The following is a 17,980-nucleotide window of genomic DNA, read 5'->3' on the forward strand; positions in this document are numbered from 1 at the left end:
TGTCTGCAAATTCATGGACTATTCGGCTGAACTGCAGGACGTTTTTACACAAAGCAGAGAGAAGGTTGCAAAGGTTGATGCTACACAAACCTTAAAACAGTCAATTTTTCCAAAAACTATTTACAGAACAGCACACACTTACTGTTAAAATTCCAACATCTTTGGTTATAAATAACTTGTATATAATCTGCCGAAACCCGTAGTATTAAAAGCATTTGAGGTGATTTAGGGACAAAAAGAGCATAAGGTATTTGAGTGGGTTTTGTTCAGACTAAAGCACCTCTTAATGTCAATGAATCATCTAACTTTCCCTCAAAAGACGTTCTACGTCTTCTGCAAACGTCGACTGTCCACACAGTATTATAGCACCGTGTGTTTATGTTGGACAAAATATTTATTCAGCTGCCCCGTCTTTCATTACAGTTCTTTTTAAATACTCAAGCAGGTCCCTCTAAGTGAGAGTCCGCTGGTCTTTTTGTTCTTAGTGTCTTGTGTTTCACTTTCAGAGGACCTGAAGTAAACTCTTTTATCAAAGGATTAAAACAAGGACATAGCAGAAGACCTGACCGGATTTTCTTGCAGCTATTTCCCTCCGATTGTCTCATATTTCATCCATACAGCAGCCATAAAGTCTTAAAGCTGACCCTTTAATTTATTGCATTTTGAAAGTGAGTTGTAATCGCATCATTCTGTTTTTACTTTGTGCTGCGATACAGTGCTTCCAGACAGATTATTCGGACGAAGATGAGTTCGCAAAGTCACTTTTTCCATACGCTCACACACAGCTGGTTGGACGCTTCATTTAGCAGTAAATTAAAACCATTGTGTCAGCAGTGTTTCCTTATAAAGCAGTGAAATGAAACCAGAGCAGGTCTTGACTGAACTGTAGACATTAGTGGTTTTGTTACCCTGAAAATATGTTTTCAGCAGACACAGATATACTGTTTAAGTATAGATAAAAGCATGGATAAAAAGTATTCATCTACATGTTTAGTATAAATAAATGGCCCAGGGTAATTCCTAGGGCTGCTGTGAGTGAAATTTGCATCTAATTATGTCATTTTATAGACTTTAAAATTACCTTTGTACCTCTAAAATCTGCCTTAACGCTTATTTTAATGAACCAGTTAGAAAAATAGCTGTGGTTCAGGCAAGACCTTTAGAGGTTGACAACCAGGTCATGGATCTCACTTCAAATGGTCAAGAGCTGTACAACATTTTTTAAAATGTGTTTTAGTTCAGAAGAAAGGTAAAAGAACCAGTAAGGTTGTGCCAGCCAGCTTTGGAGTTGAAGATGTTTTTCTTAACACTGTGTCTTTAAAATGGTATCAAATGAGTGTCACTTGAATGGTACTAGTTGCTGTAAATACATCTTTTGAGTGAGTGTGAAGTTAAAAATACTATTGTAATAAATCGTTATGTGGGGACTGGAAGCTCCACTTGTTTAGCGGCTGCTGTAGTTGTTAAATGGCGTTTCACTTACAGTCATAAACAAAAGTTTACATACAGACATTTTGTGACCAGATGAAACAAAAAATGTGCTGTTTTGCAACACTGACCAGAAATATGTTTTAATTTGACCAAACCTACTGTCAAGCATGGTGGTGGCAGTATCATGGAAGCATGATTAAAGAGAGTTACGTTCACTTTCTTCAGGAAAAGCTGAAATCATCAGTCAGAAGTTTGGATCGTGGACAATGAGGAAATGGCTAAATCATGCTAGAATGAAGGTTTTTGACTGGCCTCCACAAAGTCCTGACTTAAAGTCCATCAAGAACCTATGAACTGTAATGAATAAACAAATCTAAGTCAGAAAAACTACAAATTTAGTTTAACTTGACAATTCTGTGAAGAGAAAATACAACCATCAACTTGTGGATGAAAACCTAAAGCCCCAAGCTGAGGTGAAAGTTGCTGTATGTATATTTTTGGCCAAGCAAATTCTGTCATATTTTCTCAAGACCTTTAATGAATCTGTGAAAGAACTATAAAACAAGATCCTTTTTTTTTTTAAGCAACGAAGACTTTTGTTTCACTGATTCCATAACAGGACGTTCAGAGTGATAGTCATTGGGAGCTAAAGACGACCTTGATGTACATGGTCTTTACAAGTGGATGTCAATTTTCGTTCACGACTGTACATCTGCCTTTATTAGCTAAAGATGTCAACTAATAAAGTTATTAATACAACTGTAATAAGGTTTCTTTTTATGTGCAACATACAGGAAACACAGTTATTGGTCAGACTGGAAAGTCGGAACTCACTTTGATTCAAGTTGTGAGCGTATGTTTGTTTATTTGCAGGGAAGATCATCATCGACGGGATTGACATCTGTAAACTTCCTCTGCAGACTCTCAGGTCGCGACTCTCCATCATCCTCCAGGATCCTGTGTTATTTAGTGGATCAATAAGGTACACAAACACACTCCAGCAAAGCTTCTGTTTATCATTTTAATAACCTCATTATGTAAAGCTTAAAATCTGTTCCCTCTTTGTATTTCCACCCCAGCTGAACTGTCCCCCTCACCGCTCACTTCCTGTTTATGTTGTTGTTGTGTCACCAATCATAACACTGGCTGAAGAATTATAACTTGTCTTCACAGGACTCCTAGACTTCTATATAGAGCAGTCTATACTTGTAAATCATTCATCTAAAGCTGAGGGGTAACAACAAAACAAAACGAAGTGTTGTCCGAACTGCCATTTTAACATTTAATCGCTATTAATTGCAATTCTTTGTATTTGAAGCATTGTTTACTGTCATGGTTTGTTACAGAACTGCTTACTTTCGTGTTTATTTTTGCAGTTTGTTTCGTGATTTAGATTTTATATGGAAAACGGACAGTACTGTCACCACCGCACATATCCTGCTGCTGGACTTTGGAACATAAAAATCTCCGCAATAAAACAGTTGACATGACAGAAAACTGTCATAAACAGACTTTCACTACCAGTAATATAAAAATATGCTGAGAGCTGTTATGACACTCAGGGGTCAACCTGAGAACATCCGCTTTGTAAAAAATGATTTAACTGCAGCTGTTAACTGTGACAAATGCTGGTATTTAATAAACTCTGAGGAAAACCTCCAGCAAACAGCCTGAAACAACAAACTAAACTCAAGTCTCTGTTAACCTTTTGTCAAAACTGGGATTTCATTCATTATTGTTGTATTCTGACCTTTTATAGACTGTATACATCACAGTAAAGTTTTGTTCTCATGGACATTTCAGTTTATATAGCTCAAACTTAATCAAACACATAAGCTTTGATATTTACACTCTGATATCTATGGGCCAGTGTTGGTGTTAGACATAGACTAGCATGAGTATACATTACTCTTTAGCCTATTTAAAAATGTATTTTGAAATTGTAACCCCACTAATTAGGGGTGTCCCTATCCTATAAACGTATTTTCTTGACTGATTGGTATCTTTACAAGCCAAACCAGATTTTTTATTTATTTATTTTTTACATTTGCTGTAACATAGGTATCGTAAAAGAAACACAATTTGGAGTAAGGTGCTATAGATGCATATTGTAAATAGTTTCCTTAATAAATTTACCATTGTCAGTTAATATTTTGTGAGTTTAAACTTGGCATAGGGGGCATTTGTCCTGTGGTCTATTGACCTCCTATGTTAGTCAATAGACACACTATTGGACCCCAAAAGCAGCCAATGGGATGTAGAATATGCTTTATGCTCTGTATGATGCCCTAATTAAACCCTACTTGTCTTAACCACATAAACTCTGGTGGAGGTCATTAAGCAGCACAGAAGTCTTTGTCATGGTGCCCACTGCTAGCTAAACCTCTGCAATGCTCTCTGCTTACGAACAAGAAGTCCCTGTAGTCTGAGTGACCACCTCTTCACGTTACTACAGTATTAAACAGTAAGAGGCTCCACCTGGTGGAACAACCAGGTACTACGGCTGATCTATAATACATTTTCTGATGGATATGTGGAGATTTCAGGTTTTTTACCATCTTTTTGAGCTTGTGGAACCACAGTACACCCTACCCTTTAACACTACACTTCAAACAGTGAACATTAAGGAGCAACTTTGATTCAGTTGTCAAGCCTGTACATTGGATTGATTTATTGATTTTAATAGCTATGATGGAGTTGAAATTAGCATTATATAGGCAAATGATATTGGATTGGGACTTTGTATCAGCAAGTACTAAATAAGTGACTTAGGTTGGATTGGGGCCAAAAAAGACATTCCTACTACTAAAAATCTCCACTTTTCTCTGTAATTTCATGGAATGCAGTTACCTTTCTTTTCACTGTTACATATATTTCTTTGGTCCAAAGCCTGAATATAACTCTGAAGCATTTATTCTATATTTTATCTGAAACACTGATGTGAGTCACAAAAGCTTGTAGAACCAAGTCTGGACAGGCAGTGACATCTTTTGCTTCTGAGAGCCACCATAGCTGGGTGTCAGTGTTTGGTTTAGTACAATCATCTGTGGAAAATCCTGTGCTGACTCACCACACTGAGAGCTCTTACCCAGAAAGTTTTTAAATATATTTAACATACTTTTTTTTTCTGCTCCTGCAATGGAAACAGTCATGTCTGACTGGAGAACAACCTAGAATGCAGCAACAACTGCATAAATACGCTGGAGAAAAATCCTGGTTGCTGGATGGTGGCGAGTGTTTTGACCTGAAAGATGTTTGTCACATGACGACACACTGTCCCAGCTGTGGGGTGAGCGGTTGAAAGCACAGTGGGAACTCTTGCTGGGACATAATCTGACTTTTGTCACAGACGTCACATACTGAGGAGGTCGCCGGAGAGATAAAGGGATCCTGCGTCGCTTTCTATCTCCTTTCTTTCTCCTCCGTCGCACAGCCTCACAACCTCTGTGTGTTTGTGTTACCGGATGATGCAGTGACTCTGTGTTTGTTATAAAAGACAAAGACCATGTGCTGTTTGTTTTGACAGATACGCCGCTCTGGTTAATGGCGAGTGTGTGTGAGAATACGGTGAAGCTGAGTGTGAGCGAGCCCTGTTTATGTGAACGTAAAATCCGGGGTGAATGGTCGACAGTAACTGCTTCACACTGTTTTCTTAGATGTTGCTGTGGTCTTCTGACTAACTCTGAATCACTCGCACTCTGCCACACACATGCAAACAGTAAAAGCACTTATTTATGCAATTAAATCTCAAAATCACAGACTTCCATTGATGAAAATTAGTCATTAGTTGTTGTTATACATACGAGCAGCCAACTAGAGTTAGCTCCTTATTCTTACATTTTAGTCTTTCTTGCAGAATTTCTCCCTGTTCCAAACTTCCAGTTTAGATAAATATCCAGTTTAGCTTAAATATCAGCACTCTGTCTCAAAACTATCTATCTCAACAAAAATAAATCTGTTTTGCAGCAGTTTTCCAAGATCACAGCCAGAAGCTATGATTGCAAACAAGTAGCACAAGCTGTTTACTCATGTTTTAGAACAAGAAACTTCAAGAGGCAATAGACCAGATGTTCATATTTTGTTTTAGGTTTTTGCTTTGACCTGTCATTATGAAAAAAATGTAAATTAATTTGTGCTTCGGTGGGTTTCCTGTAAGTGTTGCCTCTTTCACCTGCTGGGTACAAAATCTCCCTGAAAAATGATTTACAAAGGTACTGATAACTTTCTAAACTTGACATTCTTAACCTAATGTAAATGATGTGTTCTCGTAGGTTTAATCTGGATCCAGAGAAGACGTGCACCGATGATCGACTGTGGGAGGCGCTAGAGATCGCTCAGTTAAAAAACATGGTGAAAGCGCTTCCTGGAGGACTAGGTACTCAAAGAAATGTCCTTAACTTTTAGTTTTATTGAAACAAAAGTCAGTTCTGAAGTCCTGTGAGATACATTGATTCATATAAAGACTTAAATAATAATTTAATCTCATGTCTGTGTTTAGATGCGGTGGTGACAGAAGGTGGAGAGAACTTCAGCGTTGGCCAGAGGCAGCTCTTCTGTTTGGCCAGAGCATTTGTCAGAAAAAGCAGCATCCTCATCATGGACGAAGCCACAGCATCTATAGACATGGCCACGGTGTGTCTTTGTTGTTGTGTTATCAGATACTGTATGAGGTGTGATCAAAAAGTTCAGAGACTATGCCTAGAGAAATCAAAAATATCTCATTTGAATTTGGCAGCCATCTCTTTTGAACTAAATTCCTGGTGCAGCGCTACACTGCTCCCAGTGCTCATGCAACGCTTATAATGTTCCCTCGAAGTTCTGTTGTGTAAACAAGGCAAGCACCACCTGCTTACCTTGTTCTGAGCATTAAATCTACTAAACTGTGTCAAAACTTTGACCATTTAACTTTAATGTCATCTTGAGTAAGAGAAAGAATTTACAGGTTTGAAGCTTGAGTCTGGGGGACGGATTCCTGTTGTACAAACATGTGAATGTTGAAGAAAGTAACAAGCATGCTCCAGATGCTATTAGCCTGAAATTGTTGACTCTACCACTATTAAAAAAAAAAAAAAAAAAAAAGCTGCGGTTTCTTTTCTTAATGGTTATCGCCTACCCACTTCTGGTTACCAGTGATGATGCTCAAAATAAAAAATAGATCATCCAAAAGCTGCCTGACACAAAGTTCATTTTCAGACATTGTTCAGTTTTAAAACTGATTTCAGAGGTTCTAACGCCAAATTTAGATATGTTATTACTGTTAGGAACATGTTCACTGCAGTCATCACTGCTTCTGTTTCTGTTTTTACCTCCGTTGTCTAAAAGTTGAGTTACACGAGTTAAAAGTGCAAACTGCTGTGTGCATGTTAGCATAAACAAAGATTGTGAGCACATGTTATCTGACAGTGATTGGTTGTTTGCTCCATAGCATAAATAGTGGACTGATTTTGTGTTACTGGGTAAATTAGACAGATATCAGCCTAGACAACATAGTTTATGTTTAATTTTCAAAAATAACTTTAATTTCTCTTTGTTTTCTTGCAGGAGAATATCTTACAGAAAGTTGTGATGACGGCGTTTGCAGACAGAACAGTCGTTACAATCGCAGTAAGTCCTTCAGTGCATCCTCCTTTTGTTTTTGTTTTCAGTTTTTTGTCTCAGATGAAGCCAAGTTGAGGCGTAAATTGAGATAAGGTTTGTTCAGCGCTGATAAATGCAGATATGTGGCTCCAGCTTTGAGCTTCATGTGCATCTATCATGCTTCCTTTTCCTGCATCCATCCTTACTAACTGCTTTTCAACAGTATGTAACACGCTCTGTGTCGTAGTTCAGTCATTCCATGTAAAATCAACCACATCATATGACTTTTTATGTACAATAACTTTAGTATGTTTACTGAATCCATGCAAAATTTTACCTACATTGTGTCAATATTTTTAGAGTTACAGGCCATTGAATTACTTAGGAATGAGTTGAAATTTCACGCTTTTTCATTTTTCCTGCATTTTTGAGCCTCATAAGGTCATAACAGCAGCAGGTAGACGCATTCAATTTTCAGGGCATAAAAACACATTTGAGCTCTGTACAAAAGTGAAACCAAGCCAATTTTTCACACACAGCAAGTTTTGCGCATCACGCTTTTCTCTTTACCCAACTTTAAGCATCAATATCATGGGATGTATCGTAGTTTGAACATTAAAACTGCAGCAGTTTAATGTCTATGACATAGTCATAGAAACAATCATTGGTACTCTGGATGTGTTTCTGTTTTCTGATAATCCACCAGAGAAAACCTTACAAAGGGCATTGTGGGTAAACTTTCACGGCTCATATCAGCATGTGTGATAGGTGTTTGGTCAGAACAAGTTATGGACAATGAAAGGATCATTTTTACCAAAATCTTCTTCTAGACACAATTATTCTGTCAAAAAGATTTTTCTAATACAGGCATACCGTGACACTTCCGAAATGTAAAATTTGCGATTCCTGCAGAATTATTTTCCTGCGCTGAAAAGACAAGTTTTTGGGTACCAAGATTACACATCACCAACACAAAAACTGACAGAACAAGACCTGAACACTGTCAGAGGAGAATCTGAGAAACTTTTAAACAAGCAATGAATGCTGCAAACTAATCTGATCAATGAGATATGTCCAAATTGTTCTTTAAAACATGTGAACACCAAAGTTGTTTGTGTATTTCATGGCTAGAAACTACATTTGCGAATGTCAGAACAAAAGAAATTGGTGAATCTGGTTGATTTTTCATGGAGTGACCCCTAATTCTTGATGCATTTAATGTCCTTTTTGTCTCTTCTAAGCTTATCCTTTTTCTGACTTTTACCTCTTTGTGATCTTCCTGTTTTTTGCTCTTCCTCCACCTTTGTTTCTCCTTCTATCCACCTTTCCACCAACCCGTCTTCTCTCCCCCTACTGTCATTTAATCTCTTCATTTCCTCCACATTTTTATTTCCAACTCCTCCCTTTTCTTCCCACCTCTTTCATTTTCTTTTCTGTTCTCCCATATTTCCCATTCTTCCCTATTTTTTCCTCTCTTTGTCCCTCCATCAGCACCGAGTGTCCTCTATCTTGGATGCCGAGCAGGTGTTGGTCTTCTCCTCAGGGATCTTGGTGGAAAGTGACTCGGGTCCGAACCTGCTAGCACAGGAGGACAGCCTCTTCAGTGTGCTAGTGAGGACTCACAAGTAGACCCGGATCAGCACCGACCACTTTGGCTCTGCCCGACTCTTTCTGTCTTTTTCTGTCCCTTCCTGCCATTTTTCCATCTTTTTCTGTTTCTTCCTGCTTTTCCTGGTCGAGTCAGAGCTGGAGTCTGAGTCTGGGTCTGCTGAAGCCTTACTGCCACTGACAGCCTGGTTGGTACCAAGAAAAATCAACTACTCCATGCTTTTTTAAAAAGGATACTTCATGCATAAGCAGTGCGATTTGACTACACTCTGCAGTGTTATGACAGTACCTATGCTCAGATTTGAACAGCCCGTATGATGCTTTCAGGGTTTTTCCCTATCCTTTAGCTTTTTGTGAATGTCAAAGGTCTGAAAACTTACAAAGTCCATGCCAAAGTTACTTATCTGCGTCATTTAGCACATTTCCATAAAGTCTGTCTAGCAGAGTGTTTTGGACAGACAATGAGAAAAGATACAGCAACACTATTTTTCTTATTTACAGTATCAGAAAAATAGAACATTTTTAATGTTAAAAAATGCAAATATATTCAGGTACACACCAAAAATATCACTACGGTCCTGTAAATGTGCATGATATGGGCTCTTTAAATTTCCAGTGTTATATAGTGAACCCAGGATTCAATGAGAGCCTGTAAATTTATCCATAAACCAATAGATTTGGGTTTAGATCTACAGGCCTGAATGTCTTTTTTTTAAACATTGCCTTTATTTGATTTTTTTCCCATTTAGACCCAGTTATGTTGGGAGATTTAGACCTTCAGTTTACATAAAAATGTCCTCAAATTTGGAAACTTAAGGAAACTTAATTTGAACATGCTAAATTATGAGTGTTAGCCTCCAGGACAGCAGCAAGCAGCCATGTCCTGATCAGGTCTTTCTGTCCCCAAAACTGATCAAGTCCTAGTACTTGTATTTGCATAGACAGCAGAGAATGCCGATTAGATATGTGCCTGACACACTGAATTACCTAAAATATGGATGAAAGTTTCCCTTGGAAATTGACACAGACATGATACAATCCAATTTAGAGAAGACGTAACGCTGCCAGAGTGCACTGAAATGACGTTCTGTCACTTTTTTCTCCAAACGTAATGTTTCGGATATCATTTTGCAAAGGACACATAAATTTTATCTGCTACCAATCCAATAAATTCTATTGGATTGTCCTTGGACCTCACATGGCTCTATTTCATATTTTTTACTGCATGTTATGGAGGTAACTTCAACATGAGGTGTGATCACAAAGTTTCAAGACTGACATAAATTAGGTGACTGTCCCCTTTGAAGTATCACATTGTGAGGCTTTACACTGCTCCCAGTGCCTCTGCCATACTCAGGAATACTCTCTGAGTTCTGTTTTGTAAGCAACTCAAGTGTCATCTGTGATATTCTCCTGAACTATGTCTAGTGATTCTTCAACTTGAATTTCATTTTGGGAAAAGGAAAGAATAAGTCAGGTCTGGTAAAGGTGGGGAGCAATGATTGTGTTGTTGCTACCAAAAAACTTGTACCTTTTCAAAATGCTGTGAGCCGTAAAGCATTGGCCATTGCCATCACACCACAATTATGGATTGTTTCTGCCAAATGTTCTTCCTCAGATGCCTCAGGATGTTACAGTAGAACACAGTTTTGGTGTTTCAGCTCTGGGGAATGGTTTCATTATGATCAACCCTGTCAATTTCAAGCAAAAGAAGGTTTAATTTGACACAAAAGTTGATATTTTGTCTGAGATCTGATTTCCATGGTGAAATTGCAAATGTGCACCTGCAAGTGGTCAAAATGGGTCACCCAAGGTACATTCCAAACGTGGCAGGAGCACTGTGTAACGCTGCACAATCAGCAACTTTGATGGAGATGGTGGCCAAATGTCTTGTTTTTTTTTCCTGCACAGTCCTGGAACTTTTTGATAACACCTCACAAAGACTCACCATCCACCACCGTCTTCCTACAGAATGAATTCCACAAGTTAACACAGAGGTCTGAATCAACACGTGGCAGCAAGTGACTCAAAATAACTTCCTGAAAGCCCTCTTGTTTAGTAACTATTTCTTTTAGCTTTTTACCTTCTAATGAAAGCACAAGATTCTTACCGAATTTGTCTCTCAGAAGACTGCACTGTGACAGTAAAAACAAACCAAATAAATACAAAAAAAAACATGAACTAATCAATCAGCCATGTCAGGAAATACTTCTGGTAAATCATTACATAAAAGTGTGTTTTGTCAGAAGCTAACTGTGTGTTGTGTGTTTCCTGTGTGTCTCCAGCATCGCGTCCACACCATCCTCACAGCTGATCTGGTCATCGTGATGAAGCGAGGAAACATCCTGGAATACGACAAACCCGAGACTCTTTTGGAGCAGGAGGATGGGATGTTCGCTTCGTTCGTTAAAGCTGACATGTAGAAACGCAATCAGCCAGCGCAAACAACTGACAGACTGCTCAGTTTATTGATCTGCAACTTTTTTATCATCTTGACGAGGCGCACGAACCTGTGAGACTCCAACGAAGCCAATAGCTCACTGTTTTCTAAACGAGAAGCTTCCCTGTTGGTTCTGTGGGAGAAAAAACCTTCAGAAACGCCATCGAATGCCCGTTAGTGTGTTTAAACAAGTGGTACTTAAAACAGTGAGTCTGTTAAATAATGCCTTTTTAAGATTTGACATATCTAGGCGCCATTTAATATTCAACTGATGATTGAGTTTTTACAGTTTTCACTCTGAAACCGTAGGAATTTACCAAGCAAACTGCTCAGTGAGTTCAACACTGGAGTAACTCAAGTAATTCTGCTGTTGGATCAGTCAGGTTTCAGAGTGACAGTGGAAACTAGAAGCATAAAAATAAATATTTTCAATGACTAGATCGTAGCTTAGATTGATTTTAATATTGGTTCACCTAAATCACAAACTAATCTCAATGAAAATCTGAGTTTTCTTGACGAGATTTTCACCTTTTCAATGCAATAAGCAGTAAAGACATTTTTAGTTTCTGGTGCTCAGTGCTGAAAAGTTAGATTCACGATCGGGTGTCGCTGTGAAGTGTCCTCATTTTAACGTCTGTCTACCAAAGAAGCCTCAAGGAAAAATATCTAGTTGTGGATTATTTACAGCAACAAAACCTGCTGCTATAGTGTAGTTAACCACAAATGAATCTCCATTCACTTCCATTGTATTGGAGTATTGACAGTAATCTCAGAGACGAATAGTTGGTGATTTTGGTGTAACTTGATTCAGCTGCAAGATGGAAACAGATCCCATCTTTCCTGTGGTCCAGGATAAGTGATATGCTGAATTTAAAGTAGCCAACAGAGAATAGTCATGGTTTATTTCTGGTTATTACAGTTCTGTGTCTTTACAAACTCCTGATCTGTGAGGTCATACTGGGATAGTAAAAAAATAAATTATCTGAAAATGAGACAGGTCAATTAAGGTGAGACACTACAGGCAAAAAGGTTGTCATAGTTTGCTGTGGTCGCTTTTTAGATTTTGGGATTTTTTTCCTCTGACTTCAGAGTCAGAAATCTCCAGCAGCACTTTACAGTTTTACTCCTGACTATATTCTGAAGGTTTTCACTAAATTCACTGTTCTTATATTATTCACAGCCTGCTTTATTGGGCATTTTTTTCCTAAAAACATGTAGTGGTTTTTTTTTTTATATATCTGTCCGATGTTTTTGGATTATTGAGGAATTTAAAGAGATATCTAAAATCTTCTTTGTAAAAACCTTTGATTCTAATATATCTACAATTCTGAAACCAGTTCAGGCCGATGTTAAGATTTATTTCCTGGAAATGATTAAGAATTATGTAGTGCCTCATTTGCATTAAGTAATCAAGTCAGATTCTTTCATGGTGATATCTTCCCTTGTAATGTCTCTCCTTAAAGAAAACTATAATTTGCTGTCAAAAAATCCCATGAAAGACCAAACCAGCAATGAATTGGTCATCTTATAAACCATCAACACAGTAGTTTGTATCACGTTAAACCTAAAACACCAAAATGCTGCCACAAAATTCAAACAAATGCCCATCCAATAGTTATCATCCTGTTGGTTTAGTGAAAACCACCGGTGGTTTAAAGAAATAATGTAACTTTTCATTAAACCGTACATATTTGTGATGAGGTTATAACGATTTACTTTGAGCGAACTCAACTCGAGATCCAGCTTCATTTGTTCAGTGCGAGTTGCAAAATGGAGGAAAGAAAATGGCAAGGAGTGAAGATAAGAAACCAGCCACAGAAAAACAACACAGAAAACGTCAGAAGTTTGAAATGATTTTGCGCTAAAATACTTCAGAAACTCTGCACAGTGTTTCCATCGTAAAGCCAAGCTTGCCTAGCACATTATCAGTGTTTCAACATCACAGCAAAAAACCTCTAGTTTACACGGTATTGGACTTTTTTTATCTATATATATATATATATATATATATATGTATGCGTGTATATATGTATGTCATTTATGGACAGTAAAAAAAAAAGTAGCTTCAATCAAGTTATAAAACTGAAATAATGGAGTTTATTTTCAGGTTTTGTGGCAGTGAAAACTGTAGACTTTAAGATGGTGTAGACAATAGCTCATTAAATAGCTTGAGCTCTTTTTTATGATAGAATTTTGAAAGTCTTTATCGTGTGTAAAAAAAAAAAAAAAAACTTTGACCATTTATATGCACCACTTTCTGTATCAGTACATACTTTTATAGCACTTCTATTATGCAATTATAAGGAAGGGAGAAATATATTGTGTTTAAAATCTTTGCCAGTGATTTTCAACTTTGTATTGTACAGTCTCCGTCACTGGAACGGATTTTAAATGTTAATATTGTAGTTCTTGTGTATTCTGTGCCACATTTTGATGTTAAGTTCTGCCAAAGAGGTAAAACTGACAGAAATGGCAAAGTTGTTGTGGTCGCTTCATGCCCACCAGAGGAAACGTTCGTTTGACAAATGAAATCAACATCAGTGGATTTTTTGTTGCCGTTTTTGGTGTCTTGTTTGCACCTTTTCATGACAAAAAAAAAGACTTAATTCTTCACAACGTCCTCAATCTGTCAGCAGTCACCACCAGGAGGTTGACTTGTTTGTCTTTTTTCCTAATTTTTGCTGGTTTATGATGTCGACTTGGAAAGATTCACATCTTTGACAGCGAAATGAAACTGTCACGGTAGAAGAACTTCAAGAAAATCAAGTATTGGCAACAAACTTTGGTGTGTAGAAGGTGGAAGAAGACCAGAAACAACCCAAAATTGGCTTTTTTGCACATTAAATGCTTCATTGGGCTCTGTAAAGATTCAAATCACTGCAGAATGCAAGTACAATATTTGTCTTCTCATCAGTTCCAGAGTTTTTAAGCTGACAAATGCTTGATTTGATTGCTGCCCTGTTTTCTAGTGGTTTTCAATGATTTTAGCATCTCCACTGTAGCTGGTATTGACTTCTGCTAATTTTCAATGTGAATCAGTCGAAAGGAGACCTGTTTTGCTCATTTCCAGCTCTGTTATATTTCTTTTGTTAGACTCTGTTGGGAGTAGTTTTTGCACAATTCCGTTTTTGCATAATTCATGCAACCCCTCAGTTCATCCTAGTCTGCAACAAACAATTAGCTGTCAACTACTGCACAGCTATTTTGATGAGTAGTTGATTAGTTTAAGTCATTTTTTAAAGAAAAAAGTCTAAATTTTCTGATTCCAGCTTCTTCCTTTGATTCTATTTGAGAGTAAACTTAAAATCTGTTGGGTTGTGGACAAAACAAGGTATTAAAGGATGTTATTTTGGGCTTTGAGACATATTACTGAATCATTTTCACCTTTTTCTCACAATTATAGTCCAAGCAACTCATTGACTAATTAGTAATTGAAAGCAATCAAAACACTAATCCAGAAATTTACATTATTGTTAATTATAGTACTACCCTAAAAGCTCACTTTCTTCTGATTGGCTAACTTCTGGAAGCCTGCCGAGTGTCAGCAACCAGTTTTTAAGCTGCATTGTCTGTGTGTGATTTTGAGTTTCTCAAATGAACAAAGACTTGATCTGCTCGACTGCCTCTAATTCACAGATCCTGGAGGTGTGACCCAAACTCTAACCCATTCTTGCGTACCTGTACGTCATTGTCATACTGTCTCTGTAGCAAATGACCAAATAAAAAACATGACATAGAAAAATCTGAAACTTGGAATACTTTAACTCTTTAATCTTTGGCCACATTTCCAATTAGCATCGAACAATTTAACATATATTTTACAGAAAATGACGACAAGCAAAACAGGTCTCCTTTAAACATTGATTTGTTGGGGCAAAAAAGTAGTATTTATATTTATGTATTTAATCACACTTTGTTGTCAGATTGAGCCTATGAAGAAAAATCTATCAATTAGATGAACAGAAAAGCAACAGGTTATCTCTGACACGCTTCAGTTGATAAATACCCGAGTTAAATATGAACAAATATGAGTCCTAAAGCTAAAATTTGGTGTTTAGTTTCTGGTCTTCTTCCTCCGTCTCTCCATTCTATCGGTTTATTTCTGTCCTACTTTAGTACAAACACTGTCGGGTGTCTCGGCTGCAGCCGCTGAACCTGCTGTCTGTCTGTCGTCATGCTTTGCTGAACTTATCGTCGGGACAATGGACGCCAAACAGGAGCTCCTTTAACTAGAGATGGTTCAACTTGGAGGTTTTGGAGGGATGTGTTTGTTTTTGATGATGCTGAGAAAAACTTACAAGTGATCAGTCGATTCCAGTTCCTGAAAGCATTTAGCTAAAACCTAAAGCTGTAACTATTGGAACTTTCTATGGTAACAATCAATGGAATTCCAAACCCAAAGAGAGCTAGCACTTCTGTCGAGTAGTTTAGCCTTTTTAAGCTCATTGTTTTTATATTTTTGAGTCACCAGACAACTTTAGCAACTTTATGAAGAAAGTGAAGCATCTACTGGCTAAACAGTGACATTTTTTAATCAGGAGTTGGTGGAGACCAAAGTCGAGCTCATAGGAGAGTAAATATTGCACTTAATTAGCAGGTGGACAGATAGTTACAGATTATGGATTGAAAATATGATTTTAAGTCAGCTGTTGTGGTTTTAGCTCAATCTGCTGCCTCAAAAAATACAACTTTAAGACAGGGAAGTTTAAAGCTATTTTTTGGACTTTGAGTTAACACAGAAGTCAAGATTATACAATTATGTACATTAGAGTTTTCTATAACATTGTTTGCATGACTTAAACCATTAGAACTTTATTTTTCTGTCAAATTTTGGAAACACTCTTAACAGCGAGTACATCATTTTGCATCCAGAAGTGCAGAAGCATTTTTATTTCTGTGTTTGTTTTCCGTTTTTGTTTTCTCGGTGTTGGCAAATGAGCAGATTTTGCACTGTTCAAGAAAAAATATACACATTTTAGTAGAGAATTCAAATGAAAACCACAGAATATAAGTTGGGTTAGCATAAACATCTGGAAACAGCTCATCTCTATCTGTGTACAAGTAACAAATATACCTGCCAGCACCTTTTAAAATTCATAAATTATGTTTTTATTCTCATTTGTTTAAACTGTTCAAAGAGTTTTCAGGGAAAATATGTGCCAAAATATTAAATCCTATGTAATACAGGCAACCAGTCTTTGCCAAATTGGTTAGCAATGGTGTTTGTTTACAGTCCTCTATCTGAATTCCCAAAGGAAAAAAACATCTGGACAAAATTTGGAATAAGGTTCTGAAAAAAATAAATTATTAAACCGTTAGAACGGTTAAGATTCTTCCTGAAAATGTCATTTTTAAAGATTTTTCCAATACAAATGTGATTCAGTGTTGTTAATTTACCAAATTTAAATGAACATAGGCTCAAAAAACATACTTGGATCCCAGTTTAACTCGCTGTATTCACTGTCCAAAACTTCAATTTCCCAAACACTGAGCTCATATTCCTCCAGTCTCTCCATCACTCCTGGTTTTTCAAGTGTAGCAATAACTGATAACCTGAAAGATCTTAGATTATGAGATGAATCTTAATTACAAGATAAGTTTCTGTAGCTGTGTTATAATCCTGATTCAGACTTTTTCTAGTCTCTGTGGGAGCGGTGCTATTGTCCCTTTTGTATTGTTGTATATTAATTATACTTACTTAGCTTTTGGGTGAGGTTTTATAAATGAACTGTACAGAATTAGTACAAAACAGAATATTGCAGCATTTAAAATATATATCTCATACTCTTCATCTCAATAAGCTGCCAATTTCCAGCTCCGTGGGTTTTCCAAACTTTTACTAGCTGAGATGTTTAAATTTCTTCTTTCTCCATCTTCTTCCACTGCAGCTTCTCCAAGTCCTCCTTCACCTCCTCGGTTAAAGAGTTAATGCTGCTTTTCTTCTTTTAGAAATAATTCAGCTGCCTTTTAGTGTCTTGACTGCTTTTTATCTTCAGCTTGCTGCATGTTTGAAACCAGTGTTTTCATGCAGCTGTTGTTCACACTGCTGCCTTGTAAAATCCACAAATCATAATCATCTTTCTACAAAATCACATTATCCTTTTTTATTGACTGTTTTATGACAGAGAAGACAGATTTGCATTTTTATTTCTCTGTATTTTAATCCTTTCCCCTCATGTTACAGTTTGCTTTCACTTTCTGCTCAAAGATTGTCTTTTTCTAGCAGATTTCAGATTTTTTTTTCTAGTTTTAAGGAAAAGACAACATAAATTTCACGTTTTAAATGCAGTAAATGGGTGCATATTTGTTTGCGTGTAACATTGTGCACTCATTGTCAAAGCTATGCAGATCAGAACGCACATCCGACTGTTGAAGAATGCAACTTCAAGTGGTTTTTAAAGGTGCAGGTCAATTTTTAAGAGGTTTTTTAAAAATTCTAAATGTCTGTACATTGTGTATGTAGTCGCCTGTATATCAAAGGGTTTTAAACATATGTAGAAAACTATTATGTGTGCCTAATTTCTTTTTTTTTTTACACTTGAAATAATAAAATGGTTTTGAGTGATGTGAGGCTTTTATTTGTTCTTAAACCAGCAGCAAATGATACTGTAATCTGTTGCTTAATGGCGCCCCTTGGTGGTAAATAGGTAAAATGAATTCTGAACTGAATATAAAACCAGAAATTTATTAAATAAAATGACTTGTGATGGAAAAACTTATCAAAAAAACCCAATTAAGGTTTTCTGTTGCTGTTTTTACTGTGTTTAAATATGGCATAAATAGATACAAATGCAAAAAAAAAAAAAAAAACTTAATTGCGTGATGTTACCTATTAAAGTTGTGCTTTATTTATTTATTGAAGCACAACAACCAGTAAAATTAAAAACTGGTTCTTTTTTTAAACTGTTTTTTTTCTTAACTGCA

The 17,980-nt window shown here is 36.9% G+C and overlaps 1 protein-coding gene across 3 annotated transcripts in view; it reads left to right on the forward strand.

Moving 5' to 3' along the window:
- The window catches only part of abcc9 (ATP-binding cassette, sub-family C (CFTR/MRP), member 9), an 84,604-nt gene extending 66,983 nt beyond the window's left edge, over window positions 1–17,621 (forward strand). For 2 of the 3 annotated variants that reach the window (XR_007945549.1, XR_007945551.1), the window contains 6 exons: window positions 2,305–2,413; window positions 5,703–5,806; window positions 5,930–6,063; window positions 6,973–7,035; window positions 8,500–8,804; window positions 10,902–11,020. Coding sequence is in view for 1 of the 3 variants with exons in the window: in XM_022219026.2 (XP_022074718.2) it covers window positions 2,305–2,413; window positions 5,703–5,806; window positions 5,930–6,063; window positions 6,973–7,035; window positions 10,902–11,039 (548 nt within the window). In the remaining 2 variants the exon portion in view is untranslated. Of the gene's footprint in view, window positions 1–2,304; window positions 2,414–5,702; window positions 5,807–5,929; window positions 6,064–6,972; window positions 7,036–8,499; window positions 8,805–10,901 lie in introns of all 3 variants that reach the window. The other variant, XM_022219026.2, reaches the window with a different exon arrangement.
- The last annotated feature ends 359 nt before the right edge of the window (window positions 17,622–17,980 follow it).

This window comes from Acanthochromis polyacanthus, chromosome 1 (assembly GCF_021347895.1).
Source record: "Acanthochromis polyacanthus isolate Apoly-LR-REF ecotype Palm Island chromosome 1, KAUST_Apoly_ChrSc, whole genome shotgun sequence".
In the NCBI taxonomy this organism is placed as follows: domain Eukaryota; kingdom Metazoa; phylum Chordata; class Actinopteri; family Pomacentridae; genus Acanthochromis; species Acanthochromis polyacanthus.